The sequence below is a fragment of the Eleginops maclovinus genome, chromosome 11, assembly GCF_036324505.1.
Source record: "Eleginops maclovinus isolate JMC-PN-2008 ecotype Puerto Natales chromosome 11, JC_Emac_rtc_rv5, whole genome shotgun sequence".
Taxonomy (NCBI): Eukaryota; Metazoa; Chordata; class Actinopteri; order Perciformes; family Eleginopidae; genus Eleginops; species Eleginops maclovinus.
Window position 1 is genome coordinate 8,697,284 of NC_086359.1, and position 20,323 is coordinate 8,717,606.

The following is a 20,323-nucleotide window of genomic DNA, read 5'->3' on the forward strand; positions in this document are numbered from 1 at the left end:
AATGCTTGACTTGGATTTATCATTTGGCCACAAACAGATCTCCAAATAAACGCTTACAGTGCAATGTCTGCTGGATGTACATATATTGAGGACTGTTGACTCACATTATATCAACTTTTACGCTGATTACTTTGGTGTATGTACATGACATGATCAAAAAGGCACAAAAAAACTAATACATTTTGATTTTAAAATAGAAAATGTACACAAAACTCCACAATTCTTCCATATGAAATGGTTCAAAACAGAGCAAGGCTCCGTATGATTCTGTATAATACAAATATACAGATAGTGTGGTTAAGGCTCAAACACGGTCACGGTCAGTGCATCAGGTTACAAAAACTGTTCCAGGATCATTATGCCATCAAACATCCCTGTTCACAATTGCTTTTTTATTTGAATGAAGTAGAAGATTCCCTCTTGGATGGATCTTTCTTGAGGTGTCAGGAACTCTGCTGCACGATGAATCCTGATGAAGTTTTGCTGAGCGAACGTAGATTAAAAGGCCTGCGTCGTTTGATGTTGGGCTCCAGGAAAACAACACCAGCTTCAAGCCTGCTCCTCTTGAGTCCTCTACTTACCATTCATTACAGGTTTGGCATTAGAGCTAGAGTCTTGATCTTTGTCCTTAAGCATTATAACATCTGCCTCTTTGTCTTTTTCGCGGCTGTTCTGGCTGTTCTGTCGGCTCTTTCTGGTGGCCGAGTCCAGCGCCGTGCCCTCAAATAAGCGAGCCATGAACGCCAGCCCTTCTCGTTGGATGTAGGACTTCCCTGCGAAGAAGTACAGGACTGGGTTGGCACAGCTGCTGATGAAGGCGATGGAGGAGGTGACCGCTCGGCTCTTTTGCCATATTAAATTCAGTCTGCAGGGTTGAGAAAGAAAGAGCCTTTAATCAAAAACAGAGAGCTTTCTTTCTTTTTAAAGGTCACATGCTATCTTAAAGGTCACATGCTATCTTCTCAGTTAATACCCCAGTCCAAAGAGACAGGTTTATTCCTAAATTCCAGGTTTTGAAGAAAAGGTGCAGAAGTATTATCAGCTAAATGAACTCAAGGTACTAATTGTGCAGAAAGGCTGTTGTATTAGTATCAGGATATAGTACATATGACAGCTTAGTACATAACATGTTTGAAAATCATTATTTGGGGTCTTTTTTGGAGACAAATGATTAAATCTCCTGGTACCTAAATACAGTATGTTGTGCTTAGCTCTTAGCTCAGTTTTAGCTTAGCATATAGACTACAACGAGGGGGAAACAGCTTTCTTGTTTCAAGCATTTGACTGTGAAACTCCCAACTGTACACCATGTTAGATATGATAACACTGATGATGGACATGTTAATATTAGCTATACAAAATAAGATGCAGGCCAGTTGTTGTGTCGTCACTTACATGTCTTTCACCTTACCCTGTGGACACAACGCCCATGATACCTGAAGACAATAAAAAATGGCTTTGTTGGTAGCAGTGAAAACTCTCTGGACACATTTCAAAGACTCTCTATAGACTTTATATATACAATGCTTGGAAGAATGTGTTATGAAGATGTTTGACATACTTGAACCATATTGACAATGTGGTAAGGCAACCAAAAGAGGCAGAATGTCAACACGATGGCAAGGATGAGCTTCTCGCTTCGAATGCGACGACGAAACTTGGTTTGACGTAACCGCCGCAAGATGCAGATGTAGCTGACTACAATGACCGTGTAAGGAATTAGAAACCCCAACACGAGCTCCAGCATGTACTGGAGGGCCACCTGTGCGTAGGATGAAAATAATTAATGTAATACTCTATCATGCTGAGTTACGTAAGAGGATATGAAATGTGGCATGAGGGAGGCGTTTCAAAATCCACAGATTCCAAAGAGGTGGACATTATGACAGGTTGTGAAGTTCAAATCTCGGCTGAAAGTGATACGATAAGTTTAGGAAGTGTAGGATTCAAGGAGAAAGATCAGAGAAGGGTTTGAATGCTTTTCTCTGTTTCAATCATTGGAATATTTACAAGTACATAACTTGTTGGATGACCCCTAAAATGGTAATTTCCTTTATTTTTGGTAGAAAACTCAAATTAAGAATAACCCTGTTACCTAATAATGTGATGCTTAGCTTAGCCTAGCACACAGAGTAGAACCAGGGGGAAATAGCCTTTGTGTTTCTGTCAAAAGTAAATACAAATGAAATGAAAGAAACCCTCTAAAGCTGAATAATCAAATAATACTAGCACTAATAAAAGCGTGTTTGAGTCTTACACAGGCTAGAGGTCTCCAGCTTCTTCAGTCGTTATATGAAGCTAATCATCCCCTGGCTCTTGCTTCATATTTGTCTTATTAGCAACTTTAGACACAAGGATGGAGTTGAGAGAGGACATCAACAAAGGAAAAAGCTGAGCAGTGCCAATTTCTTTTAAAAGCAGGCGGACCAAAGCTCATGGGTTCAAATATTGCATAACGACCAATGCAATCCATATCATCCGTCACTTTAGCTCTCCACATACCACCAGAATGCTTCCGACACTAAAATCTGGCCCTTTGACCTACAGATGAGTTCATATAGATATAGATTACAATATAGAGAGAATAACTCCGACTCAGTGACTCATTTCGCTGCAGTTTCAGATCCTAAAGGACTAAGTATTGGTAGAGAGATTTTAATGTTTCAGATACTTCACTCACATCTGTGCTTTGTCCATGAACTGGTTCGCACACGGAGGAGTTGTTCTGCTTCTTCAAATTCCTGAAGATCATTGCAGGAACAGATGCCAACATCACCAGCACCCACACCACGGCCAGCACCAATATTATAGTCTTCCGGCCGGTGATCAGAGTGACGCGTCGCGGCCACAGCACTGCCACCAGCCTGTAGATGCTCATGAGCATGATGAGCTGGATGGATGCGTACATGTTGACCAGGCACAGGTAGAAGAGGATCTTACACATCACATCCCCAAACACCCAATTCTTCATAATCAGGTAGATGATGAAGAATGGAGTGAGGGCCATCAGAGAGCCGTCGGCGACAGCTAGGTTGAGGATGAGGAGGGTGGTGACGGAGTGCTTTCGGGCATGCGCCAGGACGCTCCAGATAATGAAGAGGTTTCCAGGGAAGCCCAAGAGAAAGACTAGGCTCAGGATTAAAGCGCCCACCGTGGTGCCAGCGCCGGTATCCACGATGGGTGCGGAAGTTGCGGTGTTGTTAAGGATGGGAGAAATGGATCTCAGGGCCATTTTTGTGACCTGCGAAAGAGAGAATCATCATGAATGCTTTTAATGTTTGGTACTTCATTTAAAAGTGAAAATGAAAAGATGTATAAACATTATTTGATAGAACTTGTACTAGGTTAGGGTCGTATCGCTGTCAGCAAACACCCCCACAAAGCAAATTAAAGCAGTAATTACATTTTCATTACTCAAGTTAACTGACTTTTTAAGATCCTCACCTCCGAAACCCTTCCTGATGTTTTATCAGGCGTCAGTTTGACAATATGAGTAGGTATTTCTGCATGAAAGCGTAGGAGTGTAACAGGTTTTAACTGTGATTCTTAATTCCTGAACAACGAGACCAGACATGAGTGAACACCAACAGTCACTGTGTCAGTTTTCCTTATTAGAGTAATCATTCATACATAACAATTATACTACAACAATTTAAGTTGGGAAAACATGAAAACAAAACCCATGAAAACACTAAAATATATGATGATTTGATGCTACTATTACGCAACTTTTTGTGCATCCAAGGCCTGATATAACTTATTATTCAGATCCAATGAGCTTCATTGTTGTCTAGAAACTAATAAAAACACATCAATGAGCTGCTAGTGTTGCACTGGAGGACATGTTACCCCAGAATGAAATGCAGAACGTTTGGAGATAATCCCGAAAACACGTCCTGCCACTCTATCTGCAGACCACAACAAGTTCATCACAGCTGAAAATAGTCCCCAGCTAATGAACGTATAAATAAATCCTATTTGACTCAAATTTCTTCAAACGTATAGCGCCCTGCTGTTTAAGGAAAGTAACTAACCACATTTAGAAATCCAAGTATATACAGTACAGGGATACGTTTTGAAAAGATGGATCTTTATTAGAATTAAGTATAGGCCTTGGGGACGGGTGCGACAGTCTAACAGGACTAATATTGTTATTGAAATTGTTCACAACAATAAAATCAATTCAACAGTCTTATTAAGAGACCTTTATTCTAGCTGCACTTTATAATATAAACTATATATCTTTTTTTAAAAAAGGCAATTTGCATAGTGCAGAAATGCGAGTTAGCTCTCAGCAGTGAATAGCCCGAGATATTCATACAGTTCATTCAACAGATGCTCTGTATTGATCACGTAGGCTGCTGCTTCAGCTGCTTGATGTTACTGGAAAACATTTTCCAAAAGTGACATGTCATCACTTGTTCGACATATCTTGAATATTATTTTAGGAGCACACCCTTTAAGCGCACAGTCAAACTTTGCAGTGTGTTTTTAATCAAATAATCACTCCCTCATCTGCAAAGCAAACCTATCAATATGTTTATACTGTATTGTATCTTGACAATCAGACGTTTGTTGAGTTTTGGAGACATTACATTTTTAAAACTGCTCCATCAGCTTTCATTTGTATCATATATAAGCGGGCAGGACCTTGAGAACTGCCACCTTGCTGTAAAATGTATTCATTATTTTAAAGATATGGAACTTTTTTGGGTCCTATTTTCAATAGAGCGCTTTTGAGTGAGAATGCAATAAGAGTAATTCACTAAAATATTAGGAAAAAGATCAAAAAAACGATCTCAGACTCATGATAATAATCGTGGTAGCTAAAGACCATATGCTTTTCTCTCAAATAATGTATAACTCTTATGCTGATGACGTGAAAGTGTTCAATATTAATTTTCTTCTCTACCGCATTAGCTTGTGCGACATTTTTCTAAAGAAATATTGTCTAATACAAGAATTTTCTCCAACTTTCAAAGCATATGACAGACAAAGATGAAACCACATGGCAGTGTTTACAGAAAGCCAGTCAAACCACATTGACAGTGGCATCAAAGCAACAGCAGTGAAACTGCGTACTATTGCGCAATAGTCCCATAAGTGACACACTACACCAGCAAGTAGGTGTCATTGTCACGCTGAATCGTTCCAGTCTTTGGTTTTCTTACATTACAACCAATAAATGTTTGCTTCTTCCCCTACTGTCTTTCGTACAAACAGAGCTCCCCTTAGTGACCACATCACAGACTATAAAATCTGACTGACTGAAAAAGGTGTGTTTGTGTGCATTGTGTGACTCACGCAAATGCCTACTTAAACGCACCTGTGCTGCCTACAAAGAAAGAAAATTGTACAACACTACGTACAGTTTTAGTTACACATTCTGCCATGTTGTTTCAATTTGAAGAAGACTCAGCTGTCAGGTGAAACTGGCGATAATGTCACAAGACTACATGAAAAAACCCTTTCAATAACTTCAAAAATATACAGCAACGCATATGTAAAAAGAATGTGAGTTAACCTTTAAAGAAAATCTGGTCAATGTTTGCAGTGACACAGTTGATTGCTGTGATTTGTTGGCATTTGTAACCACACTGTTATTGGTGACAGAAACCAAAACATGAATGACGAACAGGAAATTGAGACGGACTCACCTCAAGTTATTCACAGTAATTACCAGGAGATGAAAGAGGACACCGAGCTCCAAAAGAAGTCTGAATCTTTTGTTAATGTAAAGTTTTTCTCCCTTTTCTTTTTACCATTTCCTCTCCCCGAGTTTTCCCCCCACCCACTCTCTTACTCTGTCCTTCTCTCTCTCTGTGATTGATTTGTATTGCTTGCTGTAACATGTAGTGCTGTGTTAGGGGAAGGTGTGTCCCCATTAACTGGCCTGCCTCTGCCCGGGCAGTCTGTCAACATCCTTACATGACGGCGGAGGAATTTCACCTGTGTGTGTCAAGTTAAAAGGTAAGTCTATTTCTCTGTCTAGCCATGCAGAGCAATGCTTTGAGCACATACAAACTAGTTGTATCAAAGTGGTGATTCATATTCAAGCAGAACTACCTACAAAAGTATGTGGAAAGCCAGAAGTATAACATGTGTTAACCAAACTATCTTGTACTTGTAAATATATGTTATGTCTTACTCTACTGCTTTTAACTCACACACTTATGACATGTTGTCCAGTTGACGTGGACCAGACATCTTTTTGCGGATAGATATAACAGCCCCTTGATCCTTCTAAGCAACGGTCTGTTCTCCCTTAGCAACCGATCTGTTACAGAGAATTAATGACCTCATTAACCAATCAGAATTGAGTATTCAACTAAGCTGAGCAATAAGATAAACTAAGATAGATCGTGATAGATCTCGTAGGGAAAATCAGGTTTTGAAAAGCAAAAAGATAGATCGGACAAACAAGGCTGTATTTAATATCAGCAATACAATTAGCTTAAGCTGCTTAGATACAGTATATACAAATATGAATTATGAATATTAAAATATATATACATGTGTGTGAATCATATGTACCTACGGTGGTGGTTGTTAACTTTATGAAAATGGCTCGTTTAGCACTGTGGAAAGAAGTGTACTCCCTGAATTATGACAGTCAGGAGTCTAAGCTCTGAATTGACAACTCTCATTGGATGATTCAACTGACAGTATTGATTTTAAAAACATAGCCAGGGGCAACATGCTTTTCCTGTTCAGGTTATCCTCAGCATTTCACCATTATCACTAATATCAAACCTCCACATTCTCCTCAGCTTGATTCAGCTCCTGCAGCTCCCTCTCTCCCTGCCTGACACTGTTCTTGACCGCATTTTGACTTTAAACCAGTTGTTTCTAGTTGGAAGAAAGAAAGAATGATTATTACCTGCAGGACTGGGAGGGTTAGAGCCAAAATACAACGATTAAAACTAAATTCTGACATGTCGGGACGGGGCTGAACAGAGGAGTGTAAAGATGGAAAGACTAATTAGTCAAACAGGATTCAGGCTCTCTTTTTTACCTCAGCCTACTTTTCTCAAACTGAAATGGCTTTGTAACAACCAAATCAAACAGAATTACCTCCACAACTGTAACCACAATCACAGGTATTCACAAATTCTGAGACATTGGGCCCCTGGGCACATGCAAAAAGAGGACTGTCACAGGGGTGTCATTTTGTATTTGTTTACAGGAGAAAGTAGGAGGATTAGATCTCCACTCACCTCCGCCAGCATGTTCCTCCACAGAGCCGGGCCTCAGGGGGAAGGTCTCCCTGCACTGAGCACAGCTGGACCCTCCCTTCTCCTTTTCACGATCCCAGAAACCCTCCAGGCATACTGAGCAGCAGAACTGATTCCAGTCCAGCAAAAATCCACACTGATTCTCTTACTGATGTTGATGTGTTCATAAAGGGCCAGTTTCATAAAATGAGATGCTGCATTTGATTTATTTCTTAAGTACTTGGAAACTCTCAGCTTTAATCAAAAGGTTGGATGGTGAAGTGTAAGGATCAATGTCCTCCAACTTTAATTGAACTCACCCGAGTAGCTTCTCCTGTATTAAAGGAGCACTCTTTTGCCTTAGAGAGCCCCCTGTTGATCACAGCTTGTAGGTGCAGGGTTCAAAAGTCAGGCCTACATTGTAAAACACAGAGCTGGAAAGTATTTGGATATTTAACCTAAGTAAAACTAATGTTGTGCTACAGTCCAGAAAACACTTTTGGGGGAAAATGTGGTAAAAGTACCTCATGCAAGATTTTACTTGAACACACAAGTTTTAGCATCCAAATGAAATTGAGGTACAAAAAGTAGAAAGACCCCTCTCCACACAAAGTTCATTCAAAATAACTTTAATTGTCAAAATTGATCCATATTGCACTCTTATCTGTTATGTTGGTGAGGGTTTTTTTTTACTTTGTATACTGCCAAGCATCTGGTGAATTTCCCCAACTATAGTTTGTATATAATATAAAGTATATAAAGTTAACATGTAGTAGGAAAATGGAATAACTGGTATTACAAGTACCTGGAAATTACACTGAATGTACTTTCACAATTACTGGTAAAACAAAAATGGTCACGTGGGGACGCTTGAGTGCAATCACTGCTTTTAATTTTGAAAAAATTGATTTATAACAGAAAATAGTTGCGATATAGAAAACATGTCAAGAGTCAAAAGAGAAAAGACAATGTTTATCTCTAATCTTGAATTATTGGAGGGTCCAGATTCAAACCCCCAGATAATCACCAAACCAGTCAGATAATTTCCCATTGAAATGGAATGCACAAGCCCACTGATATTATAACGACGTTGACATTTACAAATGAGTAGTGATTTTACACTGTAGAATGAACCGTTCCCTCCACCTTTCTTGCTTATATTGTTGAGATGAAGTTGTGTTTGTCAGACATTATAAACATTGGATCAAGTGAATACGCATTAGTGTCATTTGTCGCTCTTCGTACCGAACACACAAAGAGTTATCAGCTAACCCTGCAGGTTCCCTCAGCTCTTTATGCAGCCTTTTCATCCACCTAAAGCTAATTGGAAAAGTACTCAGAACCTTTACCTGATTAAAAGTACAAACACTATGGTCTTGAAATACAAATACACTTCAACAAAAGTTGTATTAAAATTTGACTGATGATAAACTACAGAAGTGAGAGAAAAAAAAAGTACTCATTCTACACAATGGCCCGTTTCAGAAGTACATAACAAGTACATGTACAGAAGTATTATCAGCTAAATGTACCTCTAGTATCAAAAGTAAACGTACCTGTCATGCAGAAGGGATGTCTTCATTATTAAGGTTATTATTGTGTACCGTTTTTATCACAACCAAATATACGCAAGAGCATTTTAGCTTTGATACTTGAAATACAGTGTTGATTAGTACTACAGTACTGCATTATATCATAACAGCAAATAGAACGTTTCAAAGTTAGTGTTCAAATAAATGTAATGGAGTAAAAAGAATGATATTTGCCTCTTAAAATTCAATATAAGCATAAAGTAGTGTTAAATGGAAATTGTAAAGTGCAATTATGCAAAAAAAAAAAAGGACTTTAGTACAATACTTTAGTAGATGTACGTTACTTTCCACCATTGCTGCTATCTCTCATCAAGCTTGTTTCTAGCCTCAGCAGGCAGTGGTTTTATTCATAAAGTTGTGATAAACCCACATTTCGCAACCTGCTTGTGAACATAGTAGTGCATAAAGAAGCTCAAGAACAGATTCACGCCCTCCAGAGGAACATAAGGCAGTTATTTCAGATTCAAATTGTGTATTCCTTTTTGTATGAATTCATTTCCTTTTTCCATGACAGCATTAACTGACATCTTGGCTGCCTCCATTGGTGTTTCAGCTTCCTCTGCGGCCTTAAATCCGATCATTGCACCTAACACTCCTCCTGTTGCAGCAAACCCTGTGGTAGCTACAGCTAAAACTGTTCCAGCAACTCCCAGACCTCCTGCGCCTCCTGCTGCTGTAGTGGCTCTCAATGCTGACGTCTTTTCCATGATTTTCATTAATCCGCCGACGTTTCTCAGGGCTGTGATCGCTAACCCAACCATCACTGCAACCCCCAAAAAAGCGCCTAACAATGCTCCTGTTGTTACACCTGCCAGTTGGATCAACAGATTCTCAGACACTATGGATTTGGCCTGTTTTCTGATCACTTCCACTGGCATGTTTCCCGACATCGTATCCTGTTTGATGTACTCTTCCACTATGCAAATTTGTTTCTCAACTTCTTCGAACACCTCATTGGTGTAGAAGCCTCCATTGTTTCCCTTCACCATCTTGTCTATGGTGTTGAGCAGGTCCTCCACCTGGACCTGGTTGTTTCTGTATTCATCCTGCTGGTTGTTCTGCCAGTATTTATTATCCATGACGTGGCAGCGGCCGCCGCACTTCTTCACCAGATCGCTCAGATTCTTATTCTGTTTGATGAATTTCTTGATTGTCATCTCTTCAAGCTGGTTGCCGTGTGTGAAGACAACCACAGCATATTTGAAAGCATCTTCGGTGAAATATTCGTGTATTTTAGCGATGACAGCTTGCTCGTGCTCTGTGTATTTCTCCACTTTAAGCACAATGAGAAAAGCATGGGGCCCAGGCGCGCACTCTGTGATACAACTCACTATCTCCGGCTTCATGTCCTCCTCAGACCTGCACGCGTCAAAGAAACCAGGAGTGTCGATCAGAGTGATGCTTCTTCCGTTGACGGCTTTGGTTTCTGCTTGGCATTTCCCTGTTCCGGAGTTGGGAGAATGGTTTGAGGTGAACACTTTCTCTCCAAATATGGTGTTACCTAGGTGGCTTTTCCCCGATCCAGTTTTTCCCAGCAGGACAATCCTCGTTGGAGTTGAAACTGAAGAGATAACAATTATGTTCAGAACATTTGTCTCCTGCTTGTTTGCTTTAATTACATTTAAGCTTTTGGGGAAACAGTAACCCAAACATAGTGTACAGTTTGAAAAAAATAAGACAACTCCTTGATGACATGCAGTTTGCATTTTACAAGTGCTTAGTTTAGTTACCAGTTAAAAAATTCTTCACTTCATGTCACAAGATAAATACTCACCTTGTTCATGTTGGTTCATCATCATTGTGAATCCTTTGAGTTTGGATGCTTCCTGTGCAGATTTGAAGGCCTACAGAGACAAGGAATTAGGAATGTTTAATACAAATGTACTTCTGATACAGAAAAATGTTAGCTTGTGATATTCGCTCATGTCTGATTATAACAAATAGTTAATTATGAAAACTCGGATTCTGATTTTCATCATTTTATATCAATAGATGTGGCAGTAATACATTTTTGATATGTGTTCGAAGTACAAATTACCTCTATAACCTCCGAAGAGTCTTTGTCTTCGGGGTGGATGACGATGCGGACCAGGAGGGGTTTTCCGCCGGCTCGGTTCTGTTCAAACGCACAAACTGCCTCCAGTACAACCCTGGCAACCAGACTGTCAGGGAAACGCAGGGCAATCCCTGTCCCGAGTACAGGGAGGGCAACTGATTCAAACCCTCTTTTCTCACAGTCAGTTAGGATGTTGTTCATGCCCATTCTCAGAACCTGAAAAGGACAGAAAGTATTATTACGGCTACACAAAAGAAATACTGTGTCATGGTGCGGAAAAAAAAACAAAAACAAAACAATCAATGGAAAACTCTATTTCACCTCAACTGCAACTCCATCCGGGTCCTCGTTCCATTGAGCGAGGTTGAGGAAAATTACTGCATTATATTGAAGTCCAGCCAGGCCCTCCACCAGGACTGTGTCACCAGGAATTGTTTCTTCATGTGCTTCCTTTCTAAACTTTGCGGTCAGCTGTGTTCCAACATTTTTAAACAAAGTGTTTCCAATACGGGTAGAAAGAGGATCATGACCAACCATGGGCGATACGAGGGCATCCACCTGAGAGGAGAGCAGAAGATGTTTCCTAAAACCTATTTTCAACAATTTGTTTGAAACCTTTGGGCCAATCGTCCAAAGAATATAGTTGGTTTCCTACCTGCTGGGTCTCGATGGTTCCCTGAATGATCTCTAGGCGGACGCCACCTCCAGGAGCTCCAGCAGTGGCTCCTCTTGCTGCGTCTTGGGCAGCAGCTTCCATCTGAAACCCCAGATCACTTGGTGCCCTGTTTCGTGTACCTGTCCCTTGGAGAAGGCGATCACATGCGTCCTGCATGGACCTCACCACCTCTCCTCTGTTATCAATCAGGATGATTCTTTTAAGACTTCTCCCTCCCTGGCTGCAAAACTCCTTTACAGCAGTTACAATAGCCTCAGCACACACAGTGACAGGTACACCAAATGACCCGGAGCTGATGCAAGGAATAGCTATAGACCTGAACTTCATCCTCTCTGCTAAGTTCAGAGCAGACCGGATAGTTTTCTCCAGTAACATCTTTTCTTTACCACCTGATTTTCCACCTACAGGCCCAACAGCATGAAGCAGTTTCTTGCAGTTCAGGTTCCCCCCTGTGGTCACTACCACTTCCCCAGTGGGGATTTTTCCAGACTGCTTTACTACAGCTCTGCTTTCCTTCTGCACCTGAGGGCCACCTGCTTTAGACAGTGCTGCAGCGACCCCTCCACCATGGTCTAGATCTTCGTTGGCAGCATTCACCAGGGCATCAGCTTCCTGTTCGGTGATGTCACCCTGACAGACAATGACCTGGAGCCCGTCACGAAGGCTGTAGCTAGCACCTGTTGTGTTTACCAACTCTTGAGCCAACTCTTCATAAGGCAAACTGACTAGACTTTGCACCCTAGACTGGTCAAAAATAAACTGGATGATAACTTCCTCCAGCTCTTCCACCTCTTTGGTGTGGCCCAGTAAGCACACACTGCTGTCTGAGCCAAACACCACCTTGGCCCTGTATTGCCCTTGGTTCATCTCCTCTTTCTTGGACTTAAGCTTTTCCTGGAGCTCAGATGGCACAGCAGAGCAGAAAGGAACATTGGTCAGGACTTCCTTAATCTCATGTCGCAGTTTCTTTTCTGTTTCAACCAGATTATTGTTGGAAAGGGATAAGAAACGTAACTCTGTGTCTCGTAACTCTACTTCTACCTTGCCAGCAACCCCTAAAAAGTCCCCTAGCACACCAGGACCACAATAAGCCTTCTTTAGAAAGGCCAACAAATGTGGGCTCATGTCAGAAACTGTCCTTTCAAACACCAACTTCTCCTGATCAGAAATCCAATCTTTAGCCTTAAGAATGTCCTCGACAGATCCTTCCAAATGTAACTGACCTTGAACTCCCCGTGTGACCTTCACTTCTGGAAAGTCTTTTGGCAAAGTTTGCTCAATCTCTTTCCAGATGAGGCGGAGCTTAGCCTCGCCCAGTCGACAAATGCTGGTTTGCCTCTCAAGTAACCGTGGCCCTTGTTTACCAAGCGAGGCACCTACATCCATCAACGTGGCGTTCACCTGAGAACGCTGCCCAACAACAACAGCCATCCCATTCTCGCTGTACACCTTAACGTCATCGGTGGTCTGAAGAGAGTTCCTGGTGTCAAGCAAAATTAAAACTTTGTGAGAGTCCACCTCACAGTGGCACAGGTAGCCATCAAAGAGTTTGTCAACCTCTGCTTTCCAATTTCTGACATAATCTACAGCACCAGGTTGAGCTGAACAGCTAACTAAAACCCTCCCTTCCTCTGGGTACAGCTGAGCAGAGCAGGCGAACGAGGCGAGTTCTATCTCTAATCTTTTCCAAGCTGCGGGAAATTCATTTAGGTAACGAAGAAGGAAAGTATCTTGTCGTAGTTCATATGTTTCCCCACTGGATGGAGGGATTGAGACAGGAATGGACTGTGGGCTCTGTTGAAAAGAGAATTCAAATATTGCAATGTAGTGGTGTCATATACATTTAAATACTTTTACTATTATGATCATATCTATAATGTAGAAATACTAACTACATGAAGTGGCGGACTATAAATAAACATTTGAAATGTTGAGCTAACCTGTACCGGGGCTGTAATATCCTGGTTTGGAGAGGATGTGTTAAGGTCAACGCTGCCTCGGACAGTGAACACCAGACCGTCCACAACATGCTCAGACTTTTGCAGGACTGCCTGCTGGTCTAAGAAATAAAATGTGACAGGTTATTGTGAGGTTGGAAAGAAAGGAGTGCTTAATTAACAATGAATAAAACATGCATTTTATTTGATGAGACTTTGTGCCACTTATAGGGATATAGGGTTGTATTAGTTTTGCTTTATCCTCAATTTTGTTTTACCTACATACATACTCTCCTCATTCTCTAACTTTATTTTATGTTGAAGGGCTGATAATGAACAATTATTCTGCCATATGAGAAAGTTAAACTTGAACTTATTAATATATAATAATATTACCTGCATGTTCTGTAGATATATATCCTAACTTTCTGTAACTTCAACATGGTAACCCATTTTTTTAAATATCAGGTTTATGGTTGAATTATTTTTCTTATTCAATGTGTTTTTAATGGAAATTCAGGCAGTTTTTAAACTTTCTACAGGACGTTGTTTTTTTTTTTTACCCCTGGTAGATAATAAAAATAACCTTTACTTTAACTCGACCCCTCCTCATCACAGTGTGCACCATAATACAGAATCTCAACATGACTGAATGAACAGAGGCGTAAAGTACCGAAGTACATTTACTCAGGTATGTACTTCAGTAACATTTTGAGCTACTTGTATTTCACATGAGTTTTTCCATTTCCTGATACTTTGTACTTTTACTCCACTACATTTATTTAATATCTTTAGTTGCATCTACTTCAAGTACAACATCTGAGTACCTACTTCTCGCTCCCCTGATATTGACAGTATAGACAACAGCTGGTTCTACTTCAATAACGTGGTTTTGATTCAGCCAGCTGGCGCAGAGTTGCGTCCAAAACTCATGTATGGCAGCATTCAGGAAATCCTTAAGTTTCACTTTCGGGAAAACGAAGCTAAAGTTTGTCCCTTTTTTCGTTTGGATCTTTGGATCACTGTTAAATATACGCGTGATCCTATAATATCACATATAAATCACAGATTTAAAATCAACGAGATTATACACTTATGGACTATATTATGTTTTCCACATAGGGTGCTTCTAACATAATAAACATTACACGGTTATGTACATAATACAAACATGATGGATTGTAATTGTGCTGCGTTTCATGGCCTACCTTTCTGATATCTGAAAGAAATGCTGTAGATCTGATCGTTCACTTTCAGCAGGGATCCGCAGTCGCCTCCGTCTGATCTGCGACGAACACGGAAATAATTCTCTATTCTCTTCACCTGATCCTGAAGAAGGCTCTGGCACTCAAAGAAAACCGGGTATTGGTAAATATCATCCATAGTTTACCCTCTGGTGAAGACACACATCTGTGGTCGTCAGTGTTGTGTGTTTTAATGTCTGAAACTGCTGGATGCATTGCGCCACTAGTGGTTTATGTTAACCCTGCAGGGGAAGAGAAAACATGGATTATATAATCCTAAACAAAAAGAAGAACACAGACCACTCAACTAATACATAAAACCAGAACAAAACACCTTTATTAATTTGGGGTCGATACATACAATCCAAATACATTTATTTATGTTTTGTGTGATGTACTTTCCTAGGACACAATACACCCACACATGTTTTATAACCACTATTTGCATCCAGCATGACATTCATAGAAAGAATAAACAACATATGGTCTCATAGTGGCAAGGGCAGTGGTGTCTCTGGACAGCGGCATATCTTCCAACATTCAGAGATATGACCTGCTGTGTCAAAGTTATAAATAACCTGAAGTTCCTCTCCTCTCAGCTGATCATATTATTAAGTTTCATACTGCCAGTGAAACATGGCTGTTCAGTCTTATTCGAATACTCCAGTTTGCTTTCTCTTATCTCTGTTATTGTCTTATTTTGATAAAATAATGCTGTCTTTTATTTGGATTCAAACTCTTAAAGGGACAGTACTTACACCACAGAGAGTATTTGTTCAACAGGGTCATCCTCTGGCCTAGCCGCAGCCAGTACAAATCATTATGACGAGAGGGAAACTCCCAAATACTTCACCTATTAATCTGTGGATATCTTCCATTCATTATGTTATTCTCAGAAATGCCAATCACATCTGTAAACAAACAATCTATTAAGGGAACAGAAAGTTGCTGCTCAAAAAGTAAACAATAGAACCTTTCAACCAAATATAAAGATACCAAATACTTATGAGCTGATCTAACTTGGAAATTATCGAACATGTATGATGTATAAACCCAGATCTTTATTTTCAAAAGCTGATGAAGCATTATTTTATGAATGAACTGCAGCAGAGCTCTAACTTCAAACCTGCTTGAAAGGTCATACTTAAAAATAAGATTTTACATCTTCACATTTACATACATTACATCTACTTAGAGGATTATAATTGTAAAACTATCACATTTCTGAAGTGTACGTGCATTTTCTTTTACACCAAAGCCAATAAATACTTGAGATGTAAGACAATCTTTATGAAACCACACCCTGCTGTTTGCATTGTGACTAACGCTACAGGTGTGTCCTTGCACCTGAGCAGTAACCTCTCTTACTAATTAAATGCAATATGCTGATGGTACACTTAAATCTGTCAAGACGTGTTTGCTTACAAGTGTTCTTTAACAACAGACAACCAGAAACTGTGGGTTGTGTGTTTTCATTTAATCCAATTGGGGGGATACTGTAAATAACTGAGACCACACATTACATGTCCACTCTTCACATATAAACAATACTAGTATAAATCAAGTCAGCATAATTAAAATACTCTAAAACAGATACAACTTTGAATGTGGTTTGAAGTAACTGAAGACCAACTATTTCCTCACAGTATAGGTGTCACCATTTTTACATCTTATGCCAATAAGTATTCCAAATGGAACAAGTGAAGTGAACATTACGCGCCACTAAAGTCATGTGTAACACTTCAATAGATCTCTATGTAACACTTAAGTAACACAGAGCCGGCAAGCTAACCAATCAGAGCAGACTGGGCTCTGGTTTCAGACAGAGGGTAAAAAGAGGTGCCGCAGCAGAGGCAGTATGAGAAAAATAAAGAGCATGTTGAACATTTAAGTATGGAGACATGTCACAGCAATTAAAAAGGACGTGTCAAACCATTTAACAGAACATGATCGCCACTCCATCCCCCTTACCTAAGTGTTTTGCAATTAGGGAAACTACTAAACTGGCCTTATCTACACTTAAGTGCTAATTTGATATTGCAGCATGCCTTGTTTGCGCTTGAAAGCTTCAGAGAAGATTGGCATTTAAACTAAGCCACAAATACACTTAAATTGTTGACGTCTTGTCACAGTTGTGGTAACAGGACCCACGTGCAGTGAAACAAGGCGAGGCAGGTATTGGGGTTTAACGAAAGGCGAGCTTTATGTAACAAAAAGCTGTAACTAAACTAAAATGGTACAAGCAGGCACGATCATCAAAAGGAAAATTAGCAAACAAAAAATAGATCAAACCAGAAAGACAGGAGGGCAGCCGAGAGAAATCCTGACAGGCAGACAGGACTGGGAAACAAACAGAACTGGACCACGAGACACAGGGACAAACATGGGAATGACAACGACAACCAAGAGACAAAAAGGGCAACAGAGACTAAATACACAAGGGTAATCACAAGACAAGACACAGCTGGAGAGGGGAGGAGAAACACAGGGGCAACAGGTGAACACAATGACACAATCAGGCACAGGAGGGAAACGCAGACAGGAAGTGAAGCTGAAGATGACACAAGAGGGGAAACCATTTCAAAATAAAACAGGAAACAGACACAAATCAAGGATCCTGACACATCTAATAATCTCTCCTGCAAAATCGTCATTCTCTAATCAATCATAAGGTATCCATTTGTATTTGAGGGCCAATTAACTGTTGGTCCTTTACGTAGTTTTTGATGCTAATACTTTTGTACTTTTACTTGAGTAACATTTTGAATGCAGGACTTTCACTTGTAACAGCGTATTCCTACACTCTGGTACTTTTACTGAAGTAGAAACTCTGAGTACTTTGTTTGGGGAAAATGGCGGCGCGCTCAGCTTCTTCCCTCCGACGTCGAGTAAAGTTAATGAACTTTTCATACCAAACTACACTCAGGTGACAGTTTATGGTTAGTCTTAGCTGTAAAACTTCAAATACGTACTGTTATTCACAGGACTGTTAGCTTGGTGCAGCTGGGTGTTAGCTGCAGAATCCATACACCTGTGCTAGCAAGCGTGCAGGTTTTTCTTTTACACTTTATTAATCACTTACAAACCTAGGTAGGAGGAGTACTCAGATCTTGTTCTTGAGCAAAAGTAGAAGTACCAGAGTGTAGGAATACTCCGTTAGTAAAAGTCCTGCAATCAAAATGTAACTTGGGTAAAAATAAATACAAATCAAAATATACTTATAAGAATGTGACAGAGGTGTGTTGCATTTTCAAATTTGGCCAGCAGATTTCACTGTTTGACACTAGAACATCTATCACAGTCACTTTTACGTTTTTAAATGTAATATGTGCAATTTCAACACTTTGAAACCTTAGAAAGTGTGATTGAGAAGCAATGTGGTTATTAGATATTTGTATATGGACAAGGATAGTTGGAGTTAAATGTAGAACCACAAACAAAATACTGCACCATTTTTATAAACACACAGTTGTTTATTTTTCAGATAACTTGTCACAAGAAATAACTTTTATAGCAAAATCAAATGCATTGTTTGAATGATCTGAACAGCATCTTTCAGCATTCAAAAGTCATGGCACAGTGAAGAGTACAATGTAAATAAAGTATTATATTTTCATTTCACACGGCAGCTGTTAAACGTGTTGAATCCCTCAAAACAACAAGCAGAAACATTTCAATAAAGAGAAAATTAATTTCTAAGAGGGACAATTTCTGATTATTTATCACTATCTTCTCTACAAAAAAGTAAATCTACAACAGTGAAATTATATAATAATTAATAATGAATGTCTACAAACTCTCACCCTTTTAAAAATGTACATTCCTTAGTAATTAATCAAAGCATGATAGTATTTTCATTCATTTGTTTGCACAATAAAATAAAACAGCACAAACAACAAAGGATTTCTTTCTTTAAAGAAATTAAGCAATAAATGCAAATAAATCACGGGGAAAAAAAAGGATGTAACGCCATTAATAATTTTCTGAAATGTACACTCATTATTTCGCCTTTAGTGTCAGAGCACTAATCACACTGACCTCATCTGATCACCTTTCCCTGGTTTCCAACTAATTGTTAACTTGGTTAAACCTGCTTAACAATTATCAACCTCCCGCTCTACTTTTTTTAAATTGTCAATGTTCTATTTGTTGTTTTGATTTTCTGCAAGAACCCCAGATTACTTCTTGAGAGCCTGTACTGTCTTGTTTATGGCTTCCCCTGTAGTTTCTGATCCTTCACCTGCCTCAAATCCTCTCCAGAAGCCATTCACCATCCCCTTTAAAGCAGCAAATGCAACATCTAGTTTTGATGTTGCTGCAAGTGACGAAACATCTGAAGGATTTTTTAAAGTTGCAACAGCTGTTGTAACCATATCTGCCAGACCAAGAAAAGCTCCCAACAATACACCTGTTGCAATGCCTGCAGATAAGATCAATATTCTGTCAAAAACTTTGCTTTTCGCTTGTTTAATAATCTCTTCCTGTGACACGTTGGCTGAGGACTGTCTAATTTGCTCTGCCTCTTGTTGTACGTTTGTTTTCACTGTTTCTAACATCTCATTGGTGTAGAAGCTTCCGTTGTTTGCCTCAATCATCTGATCCAGTGTGTTGAGTAACCTCTCCACCTGGAACTGGTTGCATCTGTAGACGTCTCCTTCGCTGTTCTTCCAGTATTTATTATCGACGACATGGCACCGGCCTCCACACTTCTTCACCAGATCACTCAGATCTACGTTCTGACCGACAAACTCCTCAATTGTCATCCCTTTCTGGAGCTGGTCACCATGAGTGAAGACACATGTGGCATACTTAAAGGCTGCCTCTGAGAAGTGTGTGCATACTTCATTGATGACTTCCTTTTCTTGCTCTGTGAATTTCTCAACTTTGAGCACAATGAGAAAAGCATGGGGCCCAGGAGCGCACTCTGTGATACACCTCACTATATCGGCCTTGAGGCTTTTGACGGACCCATGTGTGTCAAAAAACCCCGGAGTGTCGATAAATGAGAGGCTTCTCCCATTGACGAATTTGGTTGCTGAATAAGATGGAGGTACTTCGGTAACTGGGCAATGGTTTATCATGAACACTTCGTCTTCACTCATGGTGTTAGCCAGGCTGCTTTTTCCAGCTCCAGTTTTTCCCAGCAGGACAATCCTCCTTGAAGTTTGCACTAAGACAGAAAAATAACTATAATAAATATACATATTGCACTTGTTAATAGTGTCCTTTTGCTACTAATTGAGACACTTTAATTTCTGATTTCACTTCTGATTGAGTGTAAGTATGGGTCAATGAATTGCTTGAAGTTATGTGTGGCACAATCAGGATGATACTGATCCGATGCTTAAATAGAATAATCCATTTATTCTGAACATAAATACACTTAATATAGGACGTGTAGAGCTTTTCATTCATTATTTATACTTCTACATTTCAAAGGAAAATATAGCATATACTTGCATTACATACAATTCATGCATCACCAATAATAATGATCATTATAAAACTTACAAACCTTTAGATTTTCAACAATTTAATACATTATTTTTTACCATGAACGGATGCATCTCTTACTATGCATAGTTAAGAATGAAAATATTACCA

General features: G+C 39.7%; 3 protein-coding genes and 1 long non-coding RNA gene across 5 annotated transcripts in view; 1 reads left to right on the forward strand and 3 right to left on the reverse strand.

The window, feature by feature from the left end:
- On the reverse strand, window positions 1-5,834 carry LOC134871905 (leukotriene B4 receptor 1-like). Its single transcript, XM_063894906.1, has 5 exons — window positions 5,658-5,834; window positions 2,681-3,241; window positions 1,562-1,762; window positions 1,396-1,436; window positions 1-865 (listed from the first exon to the last, which is right to left on the reverse strand). Exons 2-5 carry the CDS (start codon window positions 3,230-3,232, stop codon window positions 574-576), a joined length of 1,086 nt encoding a protein of 361 aa, XP_063750976.1. The 5' UTR covers window positions 3,233-3,241; window positions 5,658-5,834; the 3' UTR covers window positions 1-573.
- LOC134871907 (uncharacterized) lies at window positions 5,685-8,517 on the forward strand. Its single transcript, XR_010166757.1, has 3 exons — window positions 5,685-5,734; window positions 5,857-5,970; window positions 7,187-8,517. It is a non-coding gene; the product is annotated as an uncharacterized LOC134871907 (long non-coding RNA).
- LOC134871902 (uncharacterized) overlaps window positions 8,085-20,323 on the reverse strand; it is a 20,411-nt gene continuing 8,172 nt past the window's right edge. The window contains exons 3-9 of one of the 2 annotated variants that reach the window (XM_063894900.1): window positions 14,684-14,961; window positions 13,485-13,597; window positions 11,518-13,332; window positions 11,184-11,420; window positions 10,845-11,078; window positions 10,581-10,650; window positions 8,085-10,367 (exon numbers count right to left, since the gene is read on the reverse strand). In XM_063894900.1, coding sequence (XP_063750970.1) covers window positions 9,259-10,367; window positions 10,581-10,650; window positions 10,845-11,078; window positions 11,184-11,420; window positions 11,518-13,332; window positions 13,485-13,597; window positions 14,684-14,858 — 3,753 coding nt within the window. In that variant the 5' untranslated portion in view covers window positions 14,859-14,961 and the 3' untranslated portion in view covers window positions 8,085-9,258. Of the gene's footprint in view, window positions 10,368-10,580; window positions 10,651-10,844; window positions 11,079-11,183; window positions 11,421-11,517; window positions 13,333-13,478; window positions 13,598-14,683; window positions 14,962-20,323 lie in introns of both variants that reach the window. The other variant, XM_063894899.1, reaches the window with a different exon arrangement.
- LOC134871906 (GTPase IMAP family member 7-like) overlaps window positions 18,172-20,323 on the reverse strand; it is a 4,603-nt gene continuing 2,451 nt past the window's right edge. The window contains exon 2 of the mRNA XM_063894907.1: window positions 18,172-19,889. Within this exon, the coding sequence (XP_063750977.1) occupies window positions 18,898-19,889 (992 nt within the window). The 3' untranslated portion in view covers window positions 18,172-18,897. The remainder of the gene's footprint in view (window positions 19,890-20,323) is intronic.